The 24,852-nt window shown below is 46.7% G+C and overlaps 1 protein-coding gene across 1 annotated transcript; it reads right to left on the minus strand.

Moving 5' to 3' along the window:
- Positions 1-809: 809 nt before the first annotated feature.
- On the minus strand, positions 810-22,897 carry LOC149338753 (glutamate-gated chloride channel-like). Its single transcript, XM_089547764.1, has 9 exons — positions 22,729-22,897; positions 21,246-21,347; positions 20,552-20,652; positions 19,382-19,446; positions 17,875-18,098; positions 13,964-14,046; positions 11,402-11,536; positions 3,935-4,308; positions 810-2,912 (listed from the first exon to the last, which is right to left on the minus strand). The coding sequence occupies exons 2-9, from the start codon at positions 21,329-21,331 to the stop codon at positions 2,715-2,717; spliced, it is 1,266 nt and encodes a 421-aa protein (XP_089403890.1). The 5' UTR covers positions 21,332-21,347; positions 22,729-22,897; the 3' UTR covers positions 810-2,714.
- Between the last annotated feature and the right edge of the window lie 1,955 nt (positions 22,898-24,852).

The following is a 24,852-nucleotide window of genomic DNA, read 5'->3' on the forward strand; positions in this document are numbered from 1 at the left end:
TTGAAATCCTCAACCTCTCATGACAAGAGTTGATATGAGAACTATTTACTGCTTAATAATGACGCCACTTGCGACGAGAACGTGTCTAACTTAAGGTCACAAATGTTTCAAGACTTCGCGTGATTAGAGTCCGGTGCACGGTGGAAGAAACAGACTATATTCTTCCACCGTGGTCCGGTGATCTTACGCATACTTTGACGCAGTACGAAGGCACTCGCTATTGCAACAGACATTAGACCAAGTGACAGTCACCTGAGCAGGAGACTACTACTATGTGAGGTTGCGTGCCATGAGTGCTTCGCAGCCGAAGCATTCCTGCCCTTGCCTTCAGATTATTGATGCGAAAGTATTATACGGCTCATCGGTAACGAAACCTAGCGTTGTTATTGCGAAAGTAATACTACTTTCACTTTCAGCTCCTCGCGTGGCGAGGCCGCGGTAGCTACCATTGACCTTTAGCTTAACCTCTGCTATGACGTCATACCATCTGACGCAAAAACCAGGGGCCCAACTTGTGCCGTCGTCGCGAGGCGAGGCCGCGCTTGGTAGCTGCTGCCTAACTCCTGCGCCCGCCGCGCGTGGCGCGCCTAGCGGTGTGACGTCACAGCTGCAAGAGCAGGGCTCCAACTTGTGCCGTCGCGAGGCGAGGCCGCGCTTGGTAGCTGCTAACTAACTCCTGCGCCCGCGTCGCTCAGGAGCGAGCCGGATCTTTTGAGCCGCCCTTTTTTAGAGAGCGAGTGAGCCGTGGCTCAGTAAAGTGAGCGGCGGTTCTTCTGGAAAGCCGGTTCTCTCTCGTTCAGTGAGCCATGCTGACCGTGCCTAACCGTTCCGTCAGAGCCGGGTCTGCTCCAGGGTGCGATTTGCGCGCCATCTATTGAGCAGTGCGAGAAATCAACTGCATTCCCTTCCTTCGCAACCAACTCCTCGCCTTCAGCTGTTTCCGCGTGTGCCCTGCCGCTGGCACCCGCGTTTTTAAGGCGAAAACCTCTTTTGGCTACGGCTCACTGAACGAGAGAGAGCCGGCTTTCCAGAAGAACCGCCACTCACTAACTGAACTGAACGAGAGAGAGCCGGCTCTCCAGAAGAACCGCCGCTCACTAACTGAACCACGTACGGCGCCACGGCTCACTCGTTCTCTAAAAAGAGCGGTTCAAAAGACAGCCGAAGGTGAGGCGTTGGATGCCACTCTTGCCAGGAAGGGCAGGAGAGCAGTTGCCTTCTCGCACCATGGCGCGGAATCGCAAATAGTGTACAAAGCTCTCCCCTGTCGTTATATTAACGACTCTATGCCCCTGTCCTTTCTCGCTGTCGCTCCCCTCTCCTCACTATCCTCTCCCTTTCTCTTCCATTTCCGCCGGCTCCAGCTCGGGTGCTTAAGATATTAGATAGCAATTACCGCGGCCGGCAACTCTTTTTTGCTTCACTTTTTATTTTTATTTTAAAAAATAAACCACTACCACCAGAAGACCCGGCTCCGATGGAACGGTTCGGGACGTCCGCGGGCACGGCTCAGTGTGAACGAGAGAGAGAGCCGGCTTCCTCTCTCCAAAAGAAGCACGGCTCACTCAAAACATCCGGCTCACTGTTGCAGATTTAAGTGAGCCGGTGAGCCGCTCAAATGAGCCGGCTCACTTCAGTGAGCGGAGCCGTTCTGAGCCGCTCACTGAAGTGAGCCGTTTTGCCCATCTCTACCGCCGCGCGCGGCGCGCCTAGTGGTGTGACGTCTCAGCTGCAAGAGCAGGGCTCCAACTTGTGCCGTCGCGAGGCGATGCCGCGCGTGGTGGCTGCTGCCCAACTCCTGCGCCCGCCGCGTGCGGCGCGCCTAGCGGTGTGGGTGGATTGGATTGGAATAGATTGGATTGCATTGCATTGGATTGCATTCGATTGGATTGGATTGCATAGGAATACATTGGATTGGATTGTATAACCGATGCATCACCGCAAGTCTAACCACAAGCACCACCACCAGCTACACTACCAGCTGAACCATGGCGTAGCTACGGATATTGCTTTCGCAATTACCAGGCTTAACCAAGCTGAGCCACAGCCATTTTGTCCTGACAAAAGGATCCGAAAACTCCAAAGACGTCATCAGCACAGCCGCTATAGCAAGCATAACAGAGTCAACCGGGCACCCATTCTATAAAGACACCCAATGGCTTTCAGGTCTGTGAAGTATAGGGTGAGGGCCTTTAAGTCAAAGGCATTTGGAGTATGTATAACTTTAGGGTAAACGCTCTTGACGCAAATGCCATCACCGGATATTCATCTGACCTTAAGGCCTTCGCCTAGAGGGCGTCATCCTAAAGACCCTTCAGACATTACTACTAGGTACTATTGGCGCACACTAAAAAATATAGTTAATTAGTAGCCCAAACTGAAACACAAATGCGTCCGCATTCAGAGGGTGTAAGTAGTCTTAAGTTCCCTCCCTTTTTTTATCCTCTTGTCGCCGCTTCCGAAGAAAGATGTGCGTGCGCATTGGCTGAGGACATACACAGCTCATGCAAAAGAGTGCTCTATAGGCGGCCTTGAGATGGCATCAGGCAATATAAAGAGCCATTTTGTTTTTGCATCCTCAATCTCCCCGCGCCTTTCTTTTTAACGAGGCAGCAGAGGGCACAAGCGAGAGCGAGAAGCGATGGCAGTCACGAGAAAATGCTCCAGATAGCAACACCAGCGTGAAACATCAGGAGAGAGGGAACTTTCGCAGGCTAATCTGTGCTGGAGCCGGAGTGTACGCTGAAGTAAATGATGAGGAAAAGGCAGAAGCAGAGGGGAAACGCGATTCGGGCAACGACGTCCATCTTCTCCGGCAAAGATTTCGGACGCTGGATCCACGCCCTCACGACTTGTCTAAACGATGTCGGCTGGGATGATCCTGGTGGGGCTTTGCCGGTGTCTTCTTCCAGCTGAAGGAAGAATAAATAAAGGATATAGATGTTTAGTCCAGCACTTTCAACTTGTGCCTTACGCCTGCCGTCCCTGCATCATCCCTGGAGCATATGGAACGTTACAGGAATACACGGCTTTTGATTAGATTTCGTTAGTGCGAATATTTTGATGCGCAATTGTGATTATATTTGCAGCACTGCGTCAGGCTACGCGAATTTCCGAAATGGATGGCTCACTCTGAGCCGCAACACTGGCGGTTGTCCAGGTGCTTACGCTAATAGAAAAGCGTCGTTTTAGCTAAGACGGAAGAGCAAGCGTGTTGGTAATTCATCGGGACGAAGCAGCGCAGAAAAAACACGCAGGAGGAAAAGAACACGAATACACGAGCGCTCGTGTCGTGCGATGTTTGCGGGGAAAGATAACATAATCGGTGGCCCGAAAATTTTTGGAGACTACCGTGAAGGGGTGCGCGGAAGGTCAGGGGAGGCATAGGCTTAACCTGGACGCATAACAGCTTTTTCGATAATGACCCACGTAGGGATAGTGCGCTCCACCAGCCAACCACGGTAGCGGTGGCCTAGTCGTTTGAGCGTACGACTCGTATGCTGGAGGTGCGGGGTTCGATCCCCTGTACTGCCGGGTATGCGCCGGCAATACAATAGGCGCAAGCTTTCCCCAGCCTGGTGCTCGGCTTCTTGAGGGTAAAATGCTTGGGAAACGAGTCTTTAACCCCACCTTGAGTAGAAGAAAAAAGGGCCAGAAGTGTGCTTTTGCCACACGAGATGGGTTTAGGGTGGGTTGAAGGAGGAACAAATCACTCGCTCGTCAACACAACAGTTCGAACCGTTCAACCTACCAGCATTCAGGTGGAGGCATCACCAAGGCACATACCGGCTTTTCGCAATTGATCCACCTAGTGCTAGTGCACTGCACCTGCCAACCGTGGCACGTGGAACTGGCAGGTGTAGGCTTGGTCCGCAGACAGGACGGCTTTATCGCTAGGGAGGGTCTAATGGCAATGCACTAACAGATGACTTGCCTTTGTCTCGTCCTTCGCCGAAGCAGGAGACGCTTGAAGGCCGCCGCTCTTCAAAGCACGGGCGGTGTAGTCGACGGTGGCCACGTAGAGGACCATGACGAAGAGGAAGGCGAGGCAGACGCCGGTCCACGTGTCCACCGCCTTGGTGTAGGACGTATGCGGGAGCAGCTCCCCGTTCTGCTTGCTCACAAAGGTGGCCGCCACCAGCAGCACGATGAGGGGCACGAAGATGCGCACCACCGTGTTCTTGTTGCTCACCCACAGGGTGACCCAGGACAGCAGAACAAGCATGACGCACGGGATGTACACGTTCAACATGTACACGCTCCTCTCGCGCTCGAATACGAGGTCCAACTTCAGGCAGGAATATTCGCCTGCGAAAAAATTACGCTTGGAATGAATTGCACAAAAAGTGCGCAGTCCTTCAAGTTTCTTTAGCGCCATGCTTAGAAAAAAATTCCAGAGCAGATTACACTTTCGTGTAAGACTGATGACACAGCGATGCTGTTTCAGTTCGGTACGACTAAGTTTACGCCGCTTGTCGGAACAGACGACAACTAATACAATAGTTGTCGTCCGCTCCTACAGGGGGCGTCAGGCTTCTGTGGATGACCTCATTGCAGCGAACACAGCCACCGCTGCGCACGACGATCATGGCGCTGCGCACGACCAACGGAACTTCCTCCGGCTTAAACAGCATTGCTGTTAAAGCGTTACAAAAACTACAGGGATATTCACCTTCTTCTTCCTGGCAGGCCTTGTCAGGTTTAAAATTCTCTCAACAGGATCAAATTTTCTAGATTGGGTAACCAATCGGGTACACATGATTGTTATTTCAGCACTTCCAAAAATCTATGCACATTTTCCCGAAAATGCAAGCGAGCTGGTCGCTTGTGAGGATTGCACTAGTAACCCGCCATTTTGGAGCTCCAAATAATACGGAGTCCCCAGAGCACTATTTGGTCAAACGGGAATTCATCCTCATTTTTAATGGACAAATATCTGATGCCGTACGAATGAAGCGGGAAACTTCTTTAATGGTTCGTCGCAAAACATCTAAAAATAGCTTCCCCCCCACCCCCCACAAAAAAAGGAAAAACACACATGCGTTCCTTTCGTTTCGGGCAAATCGCCTAACCTGGAAGTTGCTCCCCCCCCCATAAAAAAACAAAAAACAAAAAATAAAATGCGCAGTCAGCAGGGAGTGCGCGCTAATTGGAGCACTGAACGACCGTAGGACCACAGGCGCCCACCGATGATTATGCCTCGTGCATCATCAGCCTGCATTAGGTTAAATGAAGACTGGAATGCTCGATAGCTATAGAAAACTGAGCATGGGGGAGAGCGACTAACATATGGGCATCCTCACTGCCGAGTTGTTTGGCTTAAAGGCCGAACTTCTCTCTGCAAAGAGTTTTAGTTCCTCAGCCGCATTTCACAGCGTCTGCAACTGAGTGCATACCTGTAGTCGCAACCATGTCAAAATAAACAGGGTGTCCCAGCTAAAAGTAACCAAGCTTTTAAAAAAGACGAAGTGTCCTAGCCCTGTGAGACCAACTGAGGGTTGTTGCCAGTCACGTGTCCTAGTCTGCGGTATATTTTTTATTGTGCAAACGTAATTAATTAGCAGAGACTGATTAGCTAACTTTTTAATTAGTGCCTTTAAGAAGAAAGTGTCAATGCAGGAATTGTAGATCCCATAGAGAAATAACCGGTTGCGGTGTTTCCAACCAAGTACCACTGATACAGCTTCTTTTATTTGCCTTAAAAGAAAGCCCGCGAAATACAAAAAGAACCACGTGATAGGGAAGCAGTTTCAGCGCTCCCAGACGACCGATCAAACAACGACATTCGCTTATCTTTGCGACGCTGTCCCGAACGGAGTTCGGCGTTTTGCGATGGTTGCGAGATATACGCCAGCAACTCTCGCATGGACGCTAGGGCGACCACTCCTTGAGCGCGTGACGGTGCAACTTCGGCGGTATGGCGAGGTTTCGCGTGAAAAAGCGCTCCATGCGAGCAGCGCTTCACTTCCTTGAAAAGCAGCGCCCGCTTACTTTTCATGACGCATATCTCGCCACCACCTCAAAACGCCGAACCCTGTTCGGGGCAGCGTTGCAAACATAAGCAGATGTCGTTGCTTGACCGGTCGTTTGGGAGCGCTGAAACTGCTTCCTTATCACGTGGTTCTTTTTGTATTTCGCGGGCTTTCTTTTAAGGCAAATAAAAGAAGCTGTATGAGTGGTACTTGGTTGGAAACACCGCAACCGGTTATTTTTCTATGGAATCTACAATTCCTGCATTGACACTTTCTTCCTAAAGGCAATAATTAAAAAGTTAGCTAATCAGCCTCTGCTAATTAATTACGTTTGCACAATAAAAAAAATACCGCAGACTAGGACACGCGACTGGCAACAACCCTCAGTTGGTCTCACGGGGCTAGGACACTTCGTCTTTTTTAAAAGCTTGGTTACTTTTAGCTGGGACACCCTGTATGTTTCAGTTTCTATCATTACCTTTACACGGCGTAAAAGTGCGCAGCATTTGACGTCATCGTGTGACTCGAAAGAAACAATAGTTGCAAAATGTCACATACATATGTTTGCTTTATTAATTGCTTTCGAAAATAGTTAGCATCCCATGAAACGTGGCCTGTTGGTTTAGAGAAGAAAAAGGCAAAAGAAGGCTTGTATATGGTCGCGAGGGACCGCGCGAGCAGTGTTTATGCAGTCATTTTCATTACGGTCGTTACTTAATCCGACGCGAATGCCGTGTAACTGTGAACGAGCGGCCAGGAATTGGACGATTAGGTCACAAATCTGAAGGAGATCTTAGAGCACTGAAATTAGAACCACGGTTGGCGGTCACTGAGATGAAAATTTACCCCATGTTCTTTTTTCTATTTGCATACAGACGGGAAATTAAGCGCGCTTGAAATAGGGAAACACAGAGCAGATGGATACGAATGACTGCACTGAAAGATGACGTGTAACGTGTAAAACGTGTGCGAGCATCTCATCTTGTGCGCGTGTTTCAAATGCTGTCTGCAGCCTTTCTGTAGACCACAAACTAACGAAGTGACTGACTGACGCCTCGCCTTCAGTTCCTTTCTTTCATTTTGCAGTCTGACTGCGTACCGGGCGTCGCATCCTTGTCTGAAAATTAAACAAAAGATGTCTTCGCGCAAACTATTTCATATTCGTTTGCAAATATCGCGCATAGTCTCCCATTATGATCTGTATTGCTTAAAAATTTTTGAGAACGGCTTCTGCCAGCTTTAACCGGAATCAGCGAGAAACGGCTATCGTCTGAGGAAGATAATTACATAGGAAGAAGCGGAGAAGATAGAAAGGTACAAATATGATAACATCTTTTTATATTGGGGCAGTAATGATTGTCACCTGCCTGCTGGTTCCCAAGTTGCTTCATTTGAGTACATTGAGAAAGTCCCTTCTGCTAGGCCGAACTACTATCTCGCTTTCCTGTACCAATCCTCTCTTTACACTTCTCAAAAATGGACAACGCCCAAAACTCCCAGCGTACATCGGATCTCTGGTGGGCCATCAAGGAAAGGGGCTGGAGGTCCTCACGGGATAGAATTACACGTCCTATTCTTCGCTGTCCTGCAGTCAGTAAGTGGGCGAATTTTTATGCTGCTCGCACTTCGAACCACGACACGGTGCTCAAGCCTCGAAAAGGCAAGCACTTCTCTCGCAATTATCGAAAAATACAAAAAACAAACGCCTCTAGACTTATACTTGGCCGACGTTCGTCGATCTCACGTCGCGTTTTCTATCATCCTTTTTCCCCGAGGAAATCCTTTTCGAGTCTTTTCATGAGTTAACGGGTGGCGCCACCTACTCGCCACGGAAGCTACCGTGTAACTCGGCATCGGTTGTGCCGGAGGGGAGGTACAGCGCACTGCGCGCGCCCTACTTGTGGGCGGCCGTAGTCATCTATCGTTGGTCGATTCTTTTCCCCTTTTCCCTGCAGGCCTATTACCAGTCCAAATCCAGCTCACTTCTCCAAAAACGCGAGCCGGAAAAGGCTGTTTATCTTTCATTCTGGACAACCAATGCGGAACACTCCTGAAAATTAAGGAATGAATTTCCTTCCTCCATGCTCCTGAAGCACGCGCTACTTTGGGCGTGATTAGGACTGCTGCGTACACGAAGGAATTAAAAAAAATGTTCTGTTTTAGCGGGCTGGCTGGTTATGAAGTATCATGAAGAAGAACAGCGCGAACTAAGGCAGACACAGTGGGACTGCGTTCGTCTATTGCTTCTTTCTGCGGTGCGCCTTTGTTCGCGCTGGTCACTTCATGATGCTTAAAAATGTTACCAGTAAACGATGATACACAATCTCTATAAGGTAACCTAAATTTTGAAGCCAGTGCAGAGGTATGCAACAAGAGAGAAATCGAAATTGCAACGCGCGAATCGAAACTGCTCATAGGAAAGCTTTGTAACGGTATCTTCATAGTGAAGTCTTTTCCTTGTTCTATGAAACTTCCCCTTATCCGACATATTTTACCATCGTGGCAGCTGAGTCTCGCGTCGTCGCTTCTGTAGTCGTAGCAACCGGTTGGTGTGCTGCCATGGTAAACTTTCGGAGGGTTGACAACGTGGAAGGAGGGGGTTGTGCCGACAGTGGAGGAAGGCGCAACCGAAGGGTGGTTACCACGGAAGCCGTTCGGAAGTTAGTTGCCGTGCAATGAGGAGGGTGTGGCCAGAGCAGAGCAGTGTGCAACCGGAAGTTGGTTTCCTTGGATGGTGGAGGCTATGGCGAAAGCTTAAGGCACAAGTGGAGGATGGTTGCCATGGGAACCACCCAAAAAGTGGTTATTCTGGAAGGATAAGGAGGAGGGTTGCCGTCGAAGGAGGAGAATATGGCGAGAGTATAGGAAGGCACATATGAAATATGGATACCACCGAACATAGAAGTTGACTGCGAGGCCGAGGGGGGTTGCCCCTTTCCGAAATTTTTTCCGGGGCGGCTAGCACCCCAATATCCCCCCCCTTTTTTCCTGAATACTAAGCGTGCAAGACTAAGCATGTAAAATAATGGTACATATATTTACACGTTTTGTCATTTTTTGGAGGATAACAATTTAACAAAGTATGGCTTGCGAAAGTTTTTCTCTCCTGACATTCAACTACTTTCCTTCGCTTACGACTTGTACTTATATCTAGGCTCCGCTTTTCGATCTGACTGTATAATTCTTGCCTTTGGTAAAGAATTCTATAATGTTAATACAGTCTAGCCCGTTTATAACGAAGCCACTTATAGCGAAATAGCGGTTATAACGAAGGGATTTCAATTTCCCATTCCCATTTTTGCATTTTCAATACATTTTGGGTCCGGTTTTAACGAAGTAAATTTGAGCGCGTCAGCGGATATAACGAAGAGATTTAATACCAACCGAAAAATAATCTGCCAATCAACACATTTTTGCGTTCTTGAGGCGATTTTTTCCGCGAAAATAAGAGCAAAATTCGGCTGACGGCGTCCTTTCGTGGCGTCGTCTGCTCTCCTGCGGAGCGAAAGGTTGCTTCACTGCATCGCATGGCACGCCGGTCTCGTGTTGCGCCGTCCTTGAACGGCGTCACGGCGTAGAGCGGTAGAGCACGCCGCGCAGGGGAAAAATGTAAAAAAAGAACAGAGACGATTTTTTTTTTTTCGATGACGTCGCAGAGAGCGACCGTCTTGGCCAATCGCGGTTCTATATTTCTCCCAGGCAGTCGGCGCCACGGCTGGACTGCAGTCTGCAGGAGATGTGGCAGCGCGCGCTTTGTTTTATGTCGGTGCCGCGGTGCGCAAGGCAGGGAGAAAGCGCGGCAGCTTTGTGCATGTTGGAAGCGTGGCTCATTTTTATCGTTATCGCGGATCGTTGTATGCTGTTGATAAAGACAGAGTTATTCGACTTGATCTAGCTGGTGAACGGACAACTGAGCGCAGTGTCGCACTGTTCCAGGTTGGGAGCACGGCGAACGCTACTGAGATCCTACGTAGTCCACATATAACGAAATAGCGGATATAGCGAAGTGATTTCCGATTCCCGCCGACTTCGTTATAACCGGGCTAGACTGTAATTCCTTGCTATAAAATAAACTAGGTGTGCTGAACATTGACCCTGCAGTTGTTAAATTGATCCGTGGATTTTGTTCTTTTCGTGTTGAATTTCTCAGTATTATTGACTGATTCTTCTACTGTGCCACTTTGTTCTGCGGTTCCTGAGGGATCAGTACTTGGCCCCGTTATCTTTTTTCTTGTCTTCTATATTGCTGTGAATGCCGTTCTCTTGTGTAATGTACTGTGTATCCCGATACTAAAATAAATAAATAAATGTCTTTTGCCAAGGAGTATGCCCCGAGAAGGGGGGAGGGCAAATGAAAACGAGAGAGGAGTGTTAACTGCCTCAACGCAGGCAGGCAACGCTGCCTCATCGCATACTTTCTCAACGCAGGCTGAACAACGCCGAAAGAAGGATGCCGATGCAGAGTGTAATCCTGTAACTGATGAGAATAGCAAGGAGTGACACTATTAATAAATACGTGAGTTGAAGACCGGAACAAGGCTCCTCTTAGTGAATGCCAAACAAATCCAGAGGGCGGCAGACTTGCTCTAGCGGTCGCAAGTGGGGTCCAGCTAGTCATTACCTCAGGGACAGGGCCAAACTTTCCTGTTGAGACTTCGTGAGAAATCTGGGACGAGACCCTATTTGCAACAAACTCGATACTACCTGCGCAAGCAATTATTACTTATGAAAAATCTTGCCTAGGCGCGCTTCTCTTCACCTGACCTCAAACCCGTAATATCACTGGTGCCGTCCAGAATACGCATGACGACGGAAGCAGAATGTTTACTTCTCACACACTGATACCCTGTGAAGTTCATAGTAGGGCCTAGTTTGGTTGCAAGTTGGCTTGCTACACACGCAGATCCAGCGTTTCGTGCTCCTGTATACAGTGCTTTCGCCCCGCGAGGGTAAGTTGTGTTCTGAAGGCGTCCGTCCATTGAAGTAACTTTTCGTGGACGTTCAGATTTCAATGCTCAAGAAAGCGTGACCACGACCAGGTTTTAGATTTGCAAGGGCACACGTTCACACAACAAACGTGCAACCTTTTTCAGCCGTAACCAGGCCACCATGTTTGCTTTGGGAGCGGCCTGTGGCGGCGCGGCGACACTGCGGTTATTAGGCTCATTTGACTGCAAAGATAACAGGTATGATGTGAAGCTCCACTGTGGTTACCTTCCTCTGAATGACACAACGTAGCCTGAAAACAAACAAAGTGACAGGAGTGGCCTGGTTGTTTGGAAACAATGGTGGGCGGCAGAAATCCTAGCAGTTTGTAGACACTGTGGGTAAATCACGCGAAATCCTGATGTAGTATTTAAAAGTGCAGCGCGAATTGATAACGCTGCTCATGTAAGGTGAACTGAATTATGAGACGAAAAGATACTGACCTGTGTTTGTCCTTGCGGGGCAGTAGTCTGTTGTGAACTTCGTCAGAGTGAACTTGGGCAGATGCAGATTCCTTGCCACTTGCACAGGATCGCCTTCTTTCCATACGAAAGCTAAGTCATCGGTAGTGAAGCCATCTAGAAACGCACATATGAAACAACGCAGTGTTTAGTTTTTGTCGCGTTTAGATTCCCTGTCATCATTCTGTCTGAAGCAGAAAACTCGGGAACTATCCCTTAATTCCGAAAGTCCTCACTATATGACCCTGCAGTCACGAAGCTAATGCTTTAAAGAGAAGAGTTCGAAATATCAAACAGATAAAACAAAAACAGCTGCTTTAATTTACTGGGCAAGGCAGAATTTGCCCCCACCTCGATACAAAGGAGATGTCAATAGTTATCTATTTCTAGTTTTCATTAATTCGTCTTTGTCTGCGGCATCGCAAAAAAAAAGAATTTTCGCTGAGAATATCAGAAAGGCGCCCGCATATTACAGGCAGAGAAAAATGTATTGCACGCAAGGAATAAATAATTATGTTATACCACATCCTTGATGAATTACTAGTGAATAACCCTTTATGGATATGAATATTCGGAATCATTGCAGTTTTCAGTCAGGTGTATTGTTTTTCATGAAAAGAAATGGGATGCCTAATATGCCTTCTAAATAATCACTTCTCACTGTAAGCATAGCACACACTGTTACAGTCGGAGATGTCTGCACAACCGAGCAGCAATTTTTATATGCACTATTAAGAGGACAACCTCCTTGATTTAGGAATACATATTATACTCACTTGAAAAATATAAAGAAAGCCCTGCGTCACATGTAGGATGCTCCACAGCGATAGCTATAGGGAACTGCCTTCAAGGGCCGCTTTTCCCATGATGGTTTATGCAATAAAATGTTTTTCCATGACAGTGTGGCCATTGACTCCCCAAATTTCTACTCCATAAAACTGCACTCTAAGACACTCATTGTGGCTCGCACTGAGTTTTGCGAAAACAGAACGGTAGGAGAAATGAAACTCCGTAGGAAATATCGGGCGAAGTGGAAATGGTGTCCTGTGGCACTCGAGATGGATCGCGCCTGGCATGGAGCAAGCAGTCTCAGCTGCCGGCCTTCAGAATCCTGAGACCACCTGAAGCTACTTCCACTTAACTCTTTCTCTCTACGAACGGCTAAGTTGATGTCGCTAGTGAACATAACTGTGACGTCGCTAGTGAACATTATTGCTGTTTGGCTAAGTCCTCTATCGCCTTCACACAGTGGTTTCTGAAACCACAAGCAGGGGTGCTGCTGTCGTATCGGCTCTATTGCTTTAAAGGGACACTGAGGAGAGCTCTATTAATATTTTTTTTGTAGCAAAATCCGATAGTTCGGCATTTCATGGCTTTGTTGCCACTTGGCCGGCAGCGAAAGATGCATTTATTTCTAAGAAATTTGGATTCGAAGTTGAAATAGTTTTTCCCGCCGCTCTGATTCAAACTTGAGATTCTGCTATGACGACACAGAACTAAGTGACGTGAAACATGACATTCACATGACGTAACGCAGACTCCGTGATTTCTGGCGGCCAGCAGTGCGGCCCAGCAGCAGCCGAAAAGAAAGCTACCGCCGGCCGCACGTTGAAGGCATCTATCGGCTATTGCGGCCGTCACTTCGTTTACATTTGCACCGGCGTTTTGCCAGCGTTACAATGGATCCCGTTCTCGAAGTCGTCAACGAAGTTCTCGCAAATAGACGCCTTTAGCATACCGTGTACCTTGTTACCGTTAGCGGAATACCGGGAGCCCCCATACCGCTGAGAGCAAGCGCTGATTGGTCCCGGCGCTGCAGGAGCGCGCGTAGCTATCGGGTACGTGGCGCCATCTGGCGACGTCAAGGAGATTTGCGCATGCATTTGCTGCGCCTCAGTGATTCATAGCTTCTCGTGTCCTAGTGTTGCTAGAACTATTGGTTCTAGCAACACTGTTTTGTCCTATGACGCCATGAAGCTTGTACTTGCGAGTTTGGCCTGTGGCGGCGATACCTGTATTTTGGTTCTTGCTCTTTTCTATGTTACAGGAGCTTTGTTGTCAGTATGAATGGCGTTTTTGTAATCAGGAGCTGGTATTCTGTCGATGCAAGTCAACTTCAATTTCTCCTCAGTGTCCCTTTAAGAGCCACTACTCTCTGCTTCATGAGCGAAGCTTCCCCTTATTCTGCGTCTTTCATCTCCTATCTCTTCTCGGTACCTGCGATAATTTTGCGGTATCTTTCCTCTTTCAGGTCAAGACCCAGAAACCTTTTCTTACCCGGTGGTTAACGAAGCGATTGCTAAGAGCGCTGTAGTTTTGTGAGCAGGCGCACCACGCGTGATTCCGACTGCAGGCCATCTATTACGAAACCATGGGCTGTTCGCGATGGTAAAATGCAGTCTCTCAGACAGAAACTGCGCTGAGATATCAACTGAATGAGGGAAAGCTGCCTGCGCAAATGAGCCTTCTCTCGTGAACGATGTATACAAGGCTTTCAGTTTGCGCCGAGATCAACGGGAGCGAAATTTGCACAGTCATACTCACAACTTGCTATCGTCATTGGGCAAGTCTGTCGGTCGAATGGAAAGTTCCTGAGGTCCATGGGACAGGACAAGCGTATTGATATCCTGCGTGGAGAAATCGGCGTTTCGCTCAAAGTTGCGGGCAGCACACAAAGTGTATTTCGCTGCCACTTTCACGTGGAGCGTTATACTCGATTTAGAGACAACAGAAGTCCTAGAAATGTGGTCAGATAAAACCAAATTGTCTTTCGATATTCGATACCAGGACATTTTGATTATTAAAATGTCTATAGCCGCCTAAAGCGTAAATGAGAGTTGGCAGAATATATGCAGTTACAAGCAGCCAGAAAGGTGTTATCAGGAAGATCGGACATCTCTTCACTAAACAGGCCGTGCCTGGCCGCCTACGGCGCTTCAATGGGAGCAATGGCGTTTTTTTTTTTGACAATCTCGCATATAGCGGAGTGCATTTAGCCACAGCATTTGGATTGCAGGCGATATCCTGTGCACGTCAGAGGTGACGGCGTCTCCATTCCTCATCTAGCTTTTTTTTTGCAAACTGATTCGATGTTTCAAAAATTGGCGCCTAAGGGAAGAACGAAAATTTAGTACTTTTGTGTGGCGAAAACATGATTTTTTGAAGTATCTATACATCTAGACATTCTTATGTAGCGGCTACAAGGAAAACATGAACTGGACTTTATTTTGCAAAGTGTTGTGTTTTGCAAAATGTACTAATAATATCCAAAATCGACATTTTCACAACACTATTAGCCCATCTGACACCGCAGGGCGACGATTCAATACGTTCAGAAACATGTACTAGTCTCGAAATAGCACATTCGCCTAACGCTCCATCCCATAGATACAGAAAGATTCTCAGATCGAACCTTCATTCCAGCAGTGTTGGTTAAAAAAATAAAAACGAAATACCGCCGTTAGTTAGTTGCCACGGACCACTAAATGCAAACTGAGTAAACTATACCGCTCAACACAACATAACACATTATTTTCTTTGTAAAGCTTCAATATGTTATGCATAATTAAAAAAATCGGGTATTTTGATGTTCACATGATCTGAATATTTTTTGAATCGCATGTATGCATAACTTGTTTCGAACAACAGTGCTTTGTCTGCGTAAGTAATGCGTTCTTGAATAATAATGTCAAATCCTCTTGATTGTTGCCATTCTATATATTGTGTAACTCATATTGTTCAGGGACCCTTAAAAATTTTGTTCTGTCCTAAAGTTCTATGTTCACATATGTAAGTCCTTGCTTGTGACAATAACAATTTGAAACAGTTCCGATTCTAGGTATGACATACACCTGTGACACGTTGAATAAAGCCCGAAGAAACACAAAGTACCGCAAAGGCGTTCGTAGTAACCATGGGACCAAAAAGATCTTTAGACCTTTGAAATGATTTCATGGTGGCTAGACGAGTGCAGCGCCAAAGTTTCCTCTAAAAACGGTCAGCTGTTGTCTGAATTCTTCAATATGTTCCCAAGTGCTATGTGACGCTATGTGTGCTATGTGTCGTGCTATGTGACGCTATCCGCTTTGAATTGCGATAATAGTTTTCGGTAGTGTATTAGCGCCTGCTACGATACAAACGATTTTACTGGATGGAAGTATTTGCGGCTGTGAATTTGCGTAGAACGGATTTAAGTATTTGAAGGATACAACACCACATCAAGTTTTCGGGGAGGAGCTGGAGCGGTCGTTCATCTCGTATGAGCTTAAAACCAGATATAAAAATTTTTTTTTTCACAACATTATTCCTTCTCTCAGCTCCAGTTATGCCTAAAGCAACGAGGATTGCTTTAAAGTTGGTCCTACTTGCTCTTAAATTCGTTCAAGCACATTCTAAATTTTTAAAGAGAGGATAAGAGGCCGTCAAAAAATGTTTTCGGCGTCACGGCTGACATACTGAATGCAGTTATGAAGCGTAATGGGTCCGGGTATCCCCATAATAAATACAAAACAATAAACACAAACAAAAACCTTGCGTTTAATACTATTTGGTCCTCCCAATAGCCTTTAAATTTTTGCTCCTAGATTTTGCTTTTTAAAGCTTCCATTTCTAACGTTACATTCCAGCCACATTGCGTGCCCACGAAATAACGGTGGAATACGAAGACACTAAGTAAAGATTGAAGTAGACCTGTTCTTATAGTCTACCGCCTTTTAATGAAAAAGACGACATAGACATTATATAGCCTGCTATTATTAAGGCAGATAAGGCCAAAAATGAGATAGTGGTGTCGCCATTCCTACCCGTTTTCGAAAGCAAACTGGGGTATGTAAAAAGTTGTCTCGGATCCCTGAGGCTAGACACCAGTGCCTTTGACTTCGTGGGGTCATTTGCGGTATGGACGTCGCGTGTGTTAATCGAGTAGCGGATAAAGTGTTAATCCTTTTTTCTGGGCAATAAATTCGTCTTTTGCTGGCGGACCAACATTACTATAAGCAGAAAGAGCTACAGAATCGGTTTTTACGCAGAAAGCGTGTGGCCCTCAGCGTGCCTTCAAAGGACAGTATCCATATCACGTGAGCATGTACATAGTTAAAAGAATGTTGAAAATTTCTGATCGATAAGTGATTTACTCTAAAGAGAAACTATGGGGTGCTTAAGCCACCTTAAGAGTGCGGCAGTTTCATTGCGATTGTTGGTGCCTCAAGCGCCATGTTCGGACTGCTGGCTGGAGTAGCAGGTATCCGCTATGTTCTGAAGGTATCGACATTTACATGATCACATTTGTACTAATGTTTAACTTGAATATCTGTCTAGGTTGCTGTGTAGAAACTAGATTTCTCACAACCCGGTGAGCAGGTTGTAATCATGCTACAAGGTCACCGGACCAATATCGACCGATCATTAGTTTAATTGCACCTGCCACAGAAGGCAGACTAAGATCGCTCGACACGGTCGCGTTACCTCTTTCCACTTATCAAGGAATTTCGTGACACTGCTCATCGGTGGGGTTTTAGTTTGACGACAACTGTAATTCTACAGCATCAAAAAACTGACGGGACGATTTCCATGTGCAAGCCGAATTTCAACGACAGCTTCGTTGCCACATCAGTCCTGAACGTTCGTGATAACTCTGCTTTGCGTCGATGTCGATGGCACTGATGCTAGGATCTTCGCAGCTGCTGGACATGGTAGCGCCGCGCGCTTCCGGTCTGTAATCATCGCTTAGGGGCAACGTTCCGAGCACGACGCTTCCCCTGGGCTGCATCCATGCCGCCTTGCGCTCATATTGACTCCTGCAAACCCTCATAGACATAGTGCTGCGAATTCCAGTGAGAGCTGATTCACTGAAATCAGTTTGACCAGTGATATTTTATAACACTGGCCGCATTCTTGTCGCGCAGCGCGCTTCATAACTCGCACATTCAGGTCCTGCCTTCGCATTACCTGAGCGCATGACGAGTTGGCTCTTTGCGGACTCCGCGCTTCCGTTCGCGATCTCGTAGCCGCAGAAAGGTTGTGCGTCCACAGAAGCCGGTATTCTGACTGGAATACCTAGCAGCGGCTCAATGGGTTTATTAGTCAAAGGGCTTGTTACTTATAGCGCCTGACATCGTCTCATGGAATGATGCACTAGGGTGCGGCGAAAAAAAAATGTAAATGCTCGCGATTCCATGTGTCTTGCTCTCTGCTTACGCGCCGCATCCCCAGTGCTTTCCTCCCCTGTTCTGACGTTTCAAAACACCGAGGCAGATTTGCGAAATAGGGCATCACCAGATGTCGCTGGAGGTTAGATTTGTAGCTGACGAGAAGAAAAATCAGAAGCCAGTATAATTACGGTGTTCGTTACAAAGCCTTCAACACAAAATTCAACACTACGAGCTTCATTCGCACTCACGGTACCAGCACAGCTGTGCATGTGCTTCTCTAGTGTCTCTAGCAGGACAGTCCTATACCTTGTGCTGTGAAGTACTGTGCCGTCGGGGTATATCCTGACCAGGACGTTGGGCTGCATGATGTTGTGGAAACTGCCGGTAAGTTCGTTCGAGAAGAATGGGTCCGGCAGCCACAACCTGGAGGGTGTGTCCAGATTGAGGTACCTCAACTGACCGTTGAGGTCGTTGTACTTGAGTCGCTCGTCCTTCCACTGCTGGCGAAATGTCAGCTGCACACTATAGGCCTGCGCATAAAAGCCAGCGCAGAGCGGCAGAGTCTTTTAGGGAAGACGACGCTGGCATGAAAGAAGGCAGGAAATTAAGGACGAAAACATAGAAGACGGAGACAGGTTGTTATGTTTTCTCGAGTTATGTGAAGCCGCCTGTAAAACCAAGTTGTTCCCTCAACAAATTGGTTTCTCTTAGCTAAGAGCAGAAACTATTTGCATGAGTCGTGATAAATATTTCTTAAGACGACAAACACACACACACACACACACACTAGGATGAGGGGGAACAGAGACGTCATGAGAGTTGTAGACAAACTATTCAGAAGCAGGAGCTGTATCTAGAAAAGTTTGAAGATTTCAACAGTACTGTTGAATTGGAGTGACAGGCAAGCTCGGACCCATGCTCTGAAATGATGATTTTACATCTAACTCTGCCCACCACTTTTTAGCGGGGACCTTTTGATTCTTCTTGGCATGTCACAATATACCTACACACGAAGACGTCCACAGTGCGCGTTGTGAACAGAGAGAGCTTACCTTGGGCTGACAATGCTTTACAACTAAGCATTCAGGGTAAGAACTCCTTCATCCCACGGTTGTGTTGTTTTTCAGTGTAAGTAAACGGGAATGAAGGAAAGAAATGATTCGCTCACCGGACGAGCACAAATATATGCGTTGTGCACCGCAGTTTGCATTCATTATGTGCTGTGCAAGCAAAAGAGCAGGACCAATCATTACGCACGCCGTACCAGATGATTGCGGATGGAATGAAAGTTTTTCTGAATTCTTTTTGGAATATCCAAAAGGATTCCCTCTCAAACAAAACAAGGAAAATAGACTTAAAGCGCTCATGTTTGCTGTACCGGAGGCAAATCTGTTTCTGTGGCTAGCACGTAAATTTCGGCAAGCATTTTGTTAGCCAGCAGCTTTCGCTTTGCGTTTAACAATGAGGTTTGACACAAGGCCTAATAAGCATTCGTTTTACGCGTTCCAGAGCGCATAGAGATCGCCTTCCAACTCTCTTTATGCCTTCGACACCACGTGAACATTATCTTCATTTATATTTGTTAAGCAATAACGTTCGTACTGAAAATATTGCAAGCAGGTTTTGAGTACTCTAATTATCATCACCATCACCATCATGTTGACAACGCCCCCAGCAGGGCAAAGCCCTTTCCCATGTCTCTCCAATTCACCCTGTCTTTTGCCAGCTGCGGCCACTAATAGTCTGCAGGAATAACCTGCACATTTTACTGTCAGCAGCTGTCATCGATTAATTATTACCTTTTCTCGCTTACCATTTCGTGGTCATCGATGTCGTTTATTGATCGGACGTACAGGTTTGTAGTCACTATCAGTGGACCTGGAATGACAGTGACAGCAGGCTTAGCTTTGCAAAACCGCGCGCCATGTCAGTGCAAAGTCAGCAGCCGCCCCTAAATATAATGCACACAAATCCACTTCAGTGCACACTAATCCAGCTAGGGAATGCTGGCCATGTAACCTTGGTCATGGACCTAGCTCTAGGTCAAGCAACCTTCAGAAACAGCAAGCCATAAAGGTTATGAATTCTCGAAGTTACATCACGAGTCTAAAATAATTTTGTGCTCTTGTATACGAGCAACTGCTTGGCGCTAGGACATTATTCGCTGAGGCCGGTACTTGTTTTAACAACAGCGGGTACAATCACAGTCAGAAAGTGCAAACTGCGCTTTTAGGTTAAATAGTCAAATATGCTCTCCGATTTTCTTCTTTTTACCTACTGTTTAGGGGGCACATTTGAAGCTTGTTCAGGCCGAAATAAATTGTGGTTGAAAATTGTTACTTCATAAATTTTATCAGTGGATCAAGTTCAGGATTGTACGAGCATGTTCTTTTTACACGTGATCGCGTCAGAGTTGCTATAGATAACTAGTGCAGGATGCGAACCGACAAGGCGCATAGTTTTAACTTCCTAGCATTTCAGACTCTTAGCATTATTTGAAATGCTGTTCACCTGGAGTGCTCTTGAATTTGCCAGAAATAATGAGCGGCATAAATCAAGAAGTAGGAAGGACCATTACCGACATTCTCATTTGCACCTCAGGCCTTTGTACAATATAAAAGGGAATGCGGTTGTTGATTTTTTTCCACCGTGAAATACAAGAGAAGTTAAGAGGCAAGTTACGTCAGGAAGGTTTTATCAGTATAGTAAACGAAAAGTCGGTCGTCTGTTTTATCTCACGAGTAGTACGGCTGACGCACCAGTATCAGCGAAAACACTTAGTGGGAGCTTTCACGCATGCCATGAAGAACAAGTGGTCAGTTTTGAAACCCACGAAAGTTCTGCCGTTCAACAGTCAAGAAGTGCACCATTAAATCAGAAGTAGCCAGGAAGGCTGTCTGCTCCTGATGTCCGCCTGGGAGCGATTTTTTTTAAAGAATCGTTTACCATTACTTTGAAGAAAAATATTCTGGTGACCTCGTACCTGTCGACTCGTTCGTCCCCGCTGGTCGCACCTGCCTGTCGTATTTCTCCGCCTTGAGTATGTCATTCAACACTCGTCCAACGTAGGAGTGGAGGTTGCTCCTGGACAGCACGAAAGAGCAGGTTTGCGGTCAGTATCATTAAATACATGTACCTGCCACTATCAGAGCAAAATGGTGAAAAATAAACAGCAGTAGATCGGACAGCAAAAGCAGCAGGGTGCGATGCGCGAATGTGGTGAAATAAGAAAGAAAAAAACACTTTTCACTGATTTTCAGTTCTGGCGTCTTTTATAGAAAGTTTGGGTCATTGTTGTATACTTCCGCCCCTTAATGAATACGATGATGCACAAGGCCTATCAAGCGATCTACGCTAAGTAGTCGTGCGCAGAACAATGTTTTGTTTTTGGCCGCATGTATATAATAGGCCTCTGAAACACCATTAATGAGCCCGTGAAAACCCTAATCCAATTTTCTTTCTCACTAAAAAATGATTGTTAGGTTACTGGTAGATGTTCTGACATGCGTTCGAAAATTTAGAGACATTTGCCACAGAAAGCCATCTGGCTACATCAAATCAGACAACGCTTCGATAATAACACCCGCGCAGATAGAGAAAAAATAACGGCACATGTAACAGCGGATTTCAATGGCAGGAGATTCTTTAGGGACATGAAAGTAATATGGGGGTCTTACTGGGCGTTGACGGCGTGAAGCAACAGGAGGAATATGGCGACACCAACCGCCGGTTTCAGGTACGATGCGTTCCTTGGGGAAGCCATAGTCACTTTGGGGACCCTGGAATAAATGTAGAAACCAGCCGACGCGCTTTACCAATTCAGGCATTCAGCTTTTTTGCATTACTTTGAGAATGCGACTAACAACATTAAGTTGGATGGTAAACGCGAATGCGCGTGTGAGGAGATCTGGGCGCTGTTCGGGAATCCGGCCTCGACAGAACGCAGACCGGCGTTGCACCGAGCATAAATGCAGGTTAGCTGGATAAAAATAGGGTACTTGATTTTGCAGAAGCAAGGGTCGGCCATGGCACTTTGAAAGCCCTTTGAAGATATACCGTATTTTGAGGTTTAGAGAAGTGGGGCCACTACCTGCGCAACTGATGCAGCGCAGGTGCGCGGAGAAGATATCGATAACGCTATTTCTGCCTAAACAGCGAAGACCCGTCTAACTATTTAGCAAAACGGAGCCCGTAAGGAAGAAGAGAGGCGTAAAAAATTCAAAGTGCAAAACCGATCTCTTGTCTTCAGAAGACCCAATAATATTGCGACAATAATTCTAGTATGATCGCTCCGAACTAAAAATGTGCTGCTCGAATTTCCCTGAACCTACGAGACGAAGAAAAAAATTTTACCGAAAGAAATATATGCAAAAATTTAAATTGTAATAAGGGAGTAATTACTCATTGACATCCACCTGAGCGCAGCCATACGGCTCCAAAGGAAAGCTATACCGCTTTCTCAGAAACTTCGTAGTTAAAGAAAAATTCGTCGTGGTCCGGGGGTTCGAACTCGGGACCACCGCTTCACCGGAGCAGTCGCTCTACTAATTGAGCAAACCGGGATGGCAAGCTTAAGGTAGGGCGACAGCGAATTGATCAATAACTTGAAGTGGGAACTGTGTTGGTCACATGTTTAGGGGAATCGCCCAAGATGTAGTAGTATGTAGCCGTAGCTGTATGACTGCGCTCAGGTAGATGTCAATGAGTAATTACTCTCTTATTACAAGTCAGCTCCACCTTGGGGGATTCCCCTAAACAGTCGACCAAGAATTTAAATTTCGCCTGAGTATTCGTAACCTACTTAGCTACGCCATGCGTGCATTGCATATAACCAATACAATTTATGTTTTGTTTATAGCGACCAGAATGCCTATCCAAAGCGTGTCCTTGGTCCATGAATTAGTCATACCTTGTTCACTAACGCGCATATGCTGATGTTAAAATAAAGCACCCACTGGCGATACTAATGCACAAGTACTGCTTACAACTTTAGACGCCCATAACTGCGAATTCCCAGCACCATGTCTTGTAAAGTATCCATAATATCGGCTGTATCAAAGAAGTGAGCAAAGTGTAGGAAGACGTCGTGTCTTTAAGACTATCTTTTGTTCACGTTCTTTGAGAGAGGACATGCGGACATCATGCACAAAATGGGCTCACCACACGGGGCGCGAGGGGGCGGAAGCGCTGTGCACTATAGCGGTGTCGCCCACAGCGTCTCACTATGTGGTTTGGAGCGGGTGCCGCGCCTACTTCGTCTCTCGCGAACCCCGGCCACTGCCTATTTACTTCTTTCGAGCCCTCCATCTCCCCTCACCCGCTTTCGTTCAGTCGCCCCCAGCGCGTCGAGATATCACGGCTACTTGCCCGGCTCTGACGCGCTTTCAAGCGCTTTTGCACTTGTACGTTGCAAGGAGCGGCCAACGGAAGCGTTGATAATTCGAATATCCTGTTGGTTGGCGCGATTTAGGGGAGCTGCTTACTACGCCATAGTTGACGGGATGATCCGCGCTTGGGGCTCGAGGATTGTGCAACCATGTTTTCCACGTGTCGCAGCGGGGCCGGGTCGCCCTGGCTGCTGTTTGCGTCGCAGGAGCCCGCGTATGGCCTCGCCCGAAGAATGCAAGCGACGGCGTGTAACCTAGTTCAAGGCTTTTGCCCCCGGTTGTTACTCGCCCTCTCTCATGCCGCAGCCATCTTGCCACTCCGCCATGAACGCCACCCTACTCTCCCCCTTCCCTCCTTTTTCGAGATGATGTGGGCGGCAGGGGCCCAAAATAGAGTCGAAGGATGTGTCGCCGTTACACTTTTTGCCCCCTGTATGCGTGTATGCGCCCGGGAACTGGTTGCGACTCCAAGATCCACACCCACAGCGACCGCCCGAGCTTTCGCGAATGAAGAAATCGCGTTCGCGTCTATAGGAGAGTATCAGTCATGCGAAAACAAGGTCTGAACAACGTGCAATGATCACCTTTGTTTCTTCTCTGATTAATACATAATGAAACGAAAAGACGCACTCAAAACAACCACCGCTACACAAAGCAGCTTCATGCGTTTGTACCCGTCGACTGTTTCTCGTTATATCTGGACCGTCCATGTGATGTTTCCGTTTTAGTGCAGCTGCGATTTTGGTATACTGTCTACCATATATCTTAATTATTTTACTTAGTTACGAAAGTGAGCGTGGAATTGTGGTCGCAGAAAAAGAAAAAAATCATTTGGCCTTGCACTCCATCGTACGTGGCACTAAATTTGCTCCGTGATGCGAATGCAGCCTTCAATATAAAGCACCCTCTTCCCTAGAGCGTTTAGCGGCAGATGAAGCCAGGAAACCGGTTAGTCCTTTTTCTGACTTATTTTCTGCACACTGGCACTGCGTGAAACGTATTCAATAATACGAAGTCCAAACTATTCCCGAATACCGTGTTAACAGACTTCCAACAAAGGACAAGTATCATTGCAGTTTCAGCACCGAGTATACCGTTTAAAATACAAGGCAGGGAGTAAAATAAAAGCAGATATTCTTTGATGAAGAGTGATACACGAGAACTAACTCAGCGTACCTTTAACTTAAGGCGCAAAAATAGTGCTTACATGATCGGGCATTGCCCTTTATGTCCAAAATCTGCACTGCCGAACAAAAATAAGCCTTGATATGCGTACTGATCTACGACCTTTAATAATTCTTTTTGTATTGCGATATTATCCGTGGAACCAAAGGCATTGCTTTTTTCAAGCCTTGTTGATACAACGCCTCATTTTCAGCTAACAATTTTGAATGTAACATGCAACAGCACGCTCTAACAGTTTGTAACAAACATTCGTGATTGAATCAGGATGATAATTGCTTACAGAAAGTCGGTCACCCTTTTAATAAATTTCATAAAATTCAGCGCAGATCAGCTGGTTTCTAGCTTGTAGCTTTCAAAAAGTTGCTGATATCGGTCAGGAAGGCCGAAACCTGCCTGCCATAACACCTACGAAATGCGCTTGCAATGCCTTGATGTCCTGTGGACTTCGTAGTATTCAGATAAGTATTATAGCAGTCACATCTTCCCGAGTACTTATTAGGGGCTTAGCTGGGACCGTTAAGAAACTGTGAAAGGCATGCTTATCCGGTTAGGGAAATACATTCCGAAAATAAAGATTTAAATTTCTAAATTTCTAGAGTTTTAGTCCGGCTTATTTATAATCTGATCCTTAAAATTAATTTCTTGTATCTGCAGCTCGGCTTATGTGAAGCCAAAAGTTTTCGGTGCCATTAGCAATAAACTCTGTTAGTGT

This window comes from Amblyomma mixtum, chromosome 6 (assembly GCF_055824585.1).
Source record: "Amblyomma mixtum isolate Tamu chromosome 6, ASM5582458v1, whole genome shotgun sequence".
Classification (NCBI taxonomy): Eukaryota; Metazoa; Arthropoda; class Arachnida; order Ixodida; family Ixodidae; genus Amblyomma; species Amblyomma mixtum.

Coding starts and splice junctions, on each gene's coding strand:
- LOC149338753 (XM_089547764.1), bottom strand. CDS start 21,331: ATGGCTTCCCCAAGGAACGCATCGTACCTGAAACCGGCGGTTGGTGTC. Junction 4,309..11,401: donor CCCCGCAAGGACAAACACAG/GTCAGTATCTTT, acceptor ATTTTTTCGCAG/GCGAATATTCCTGCCTGAAG. Junction 2,913..3,934: donor CGGCGAAGGACGAGACAAAG/GCAAGTCATCTG, acceptor TTCTTCCTTCAG/CTGGAAGAAGACACCGGCAA.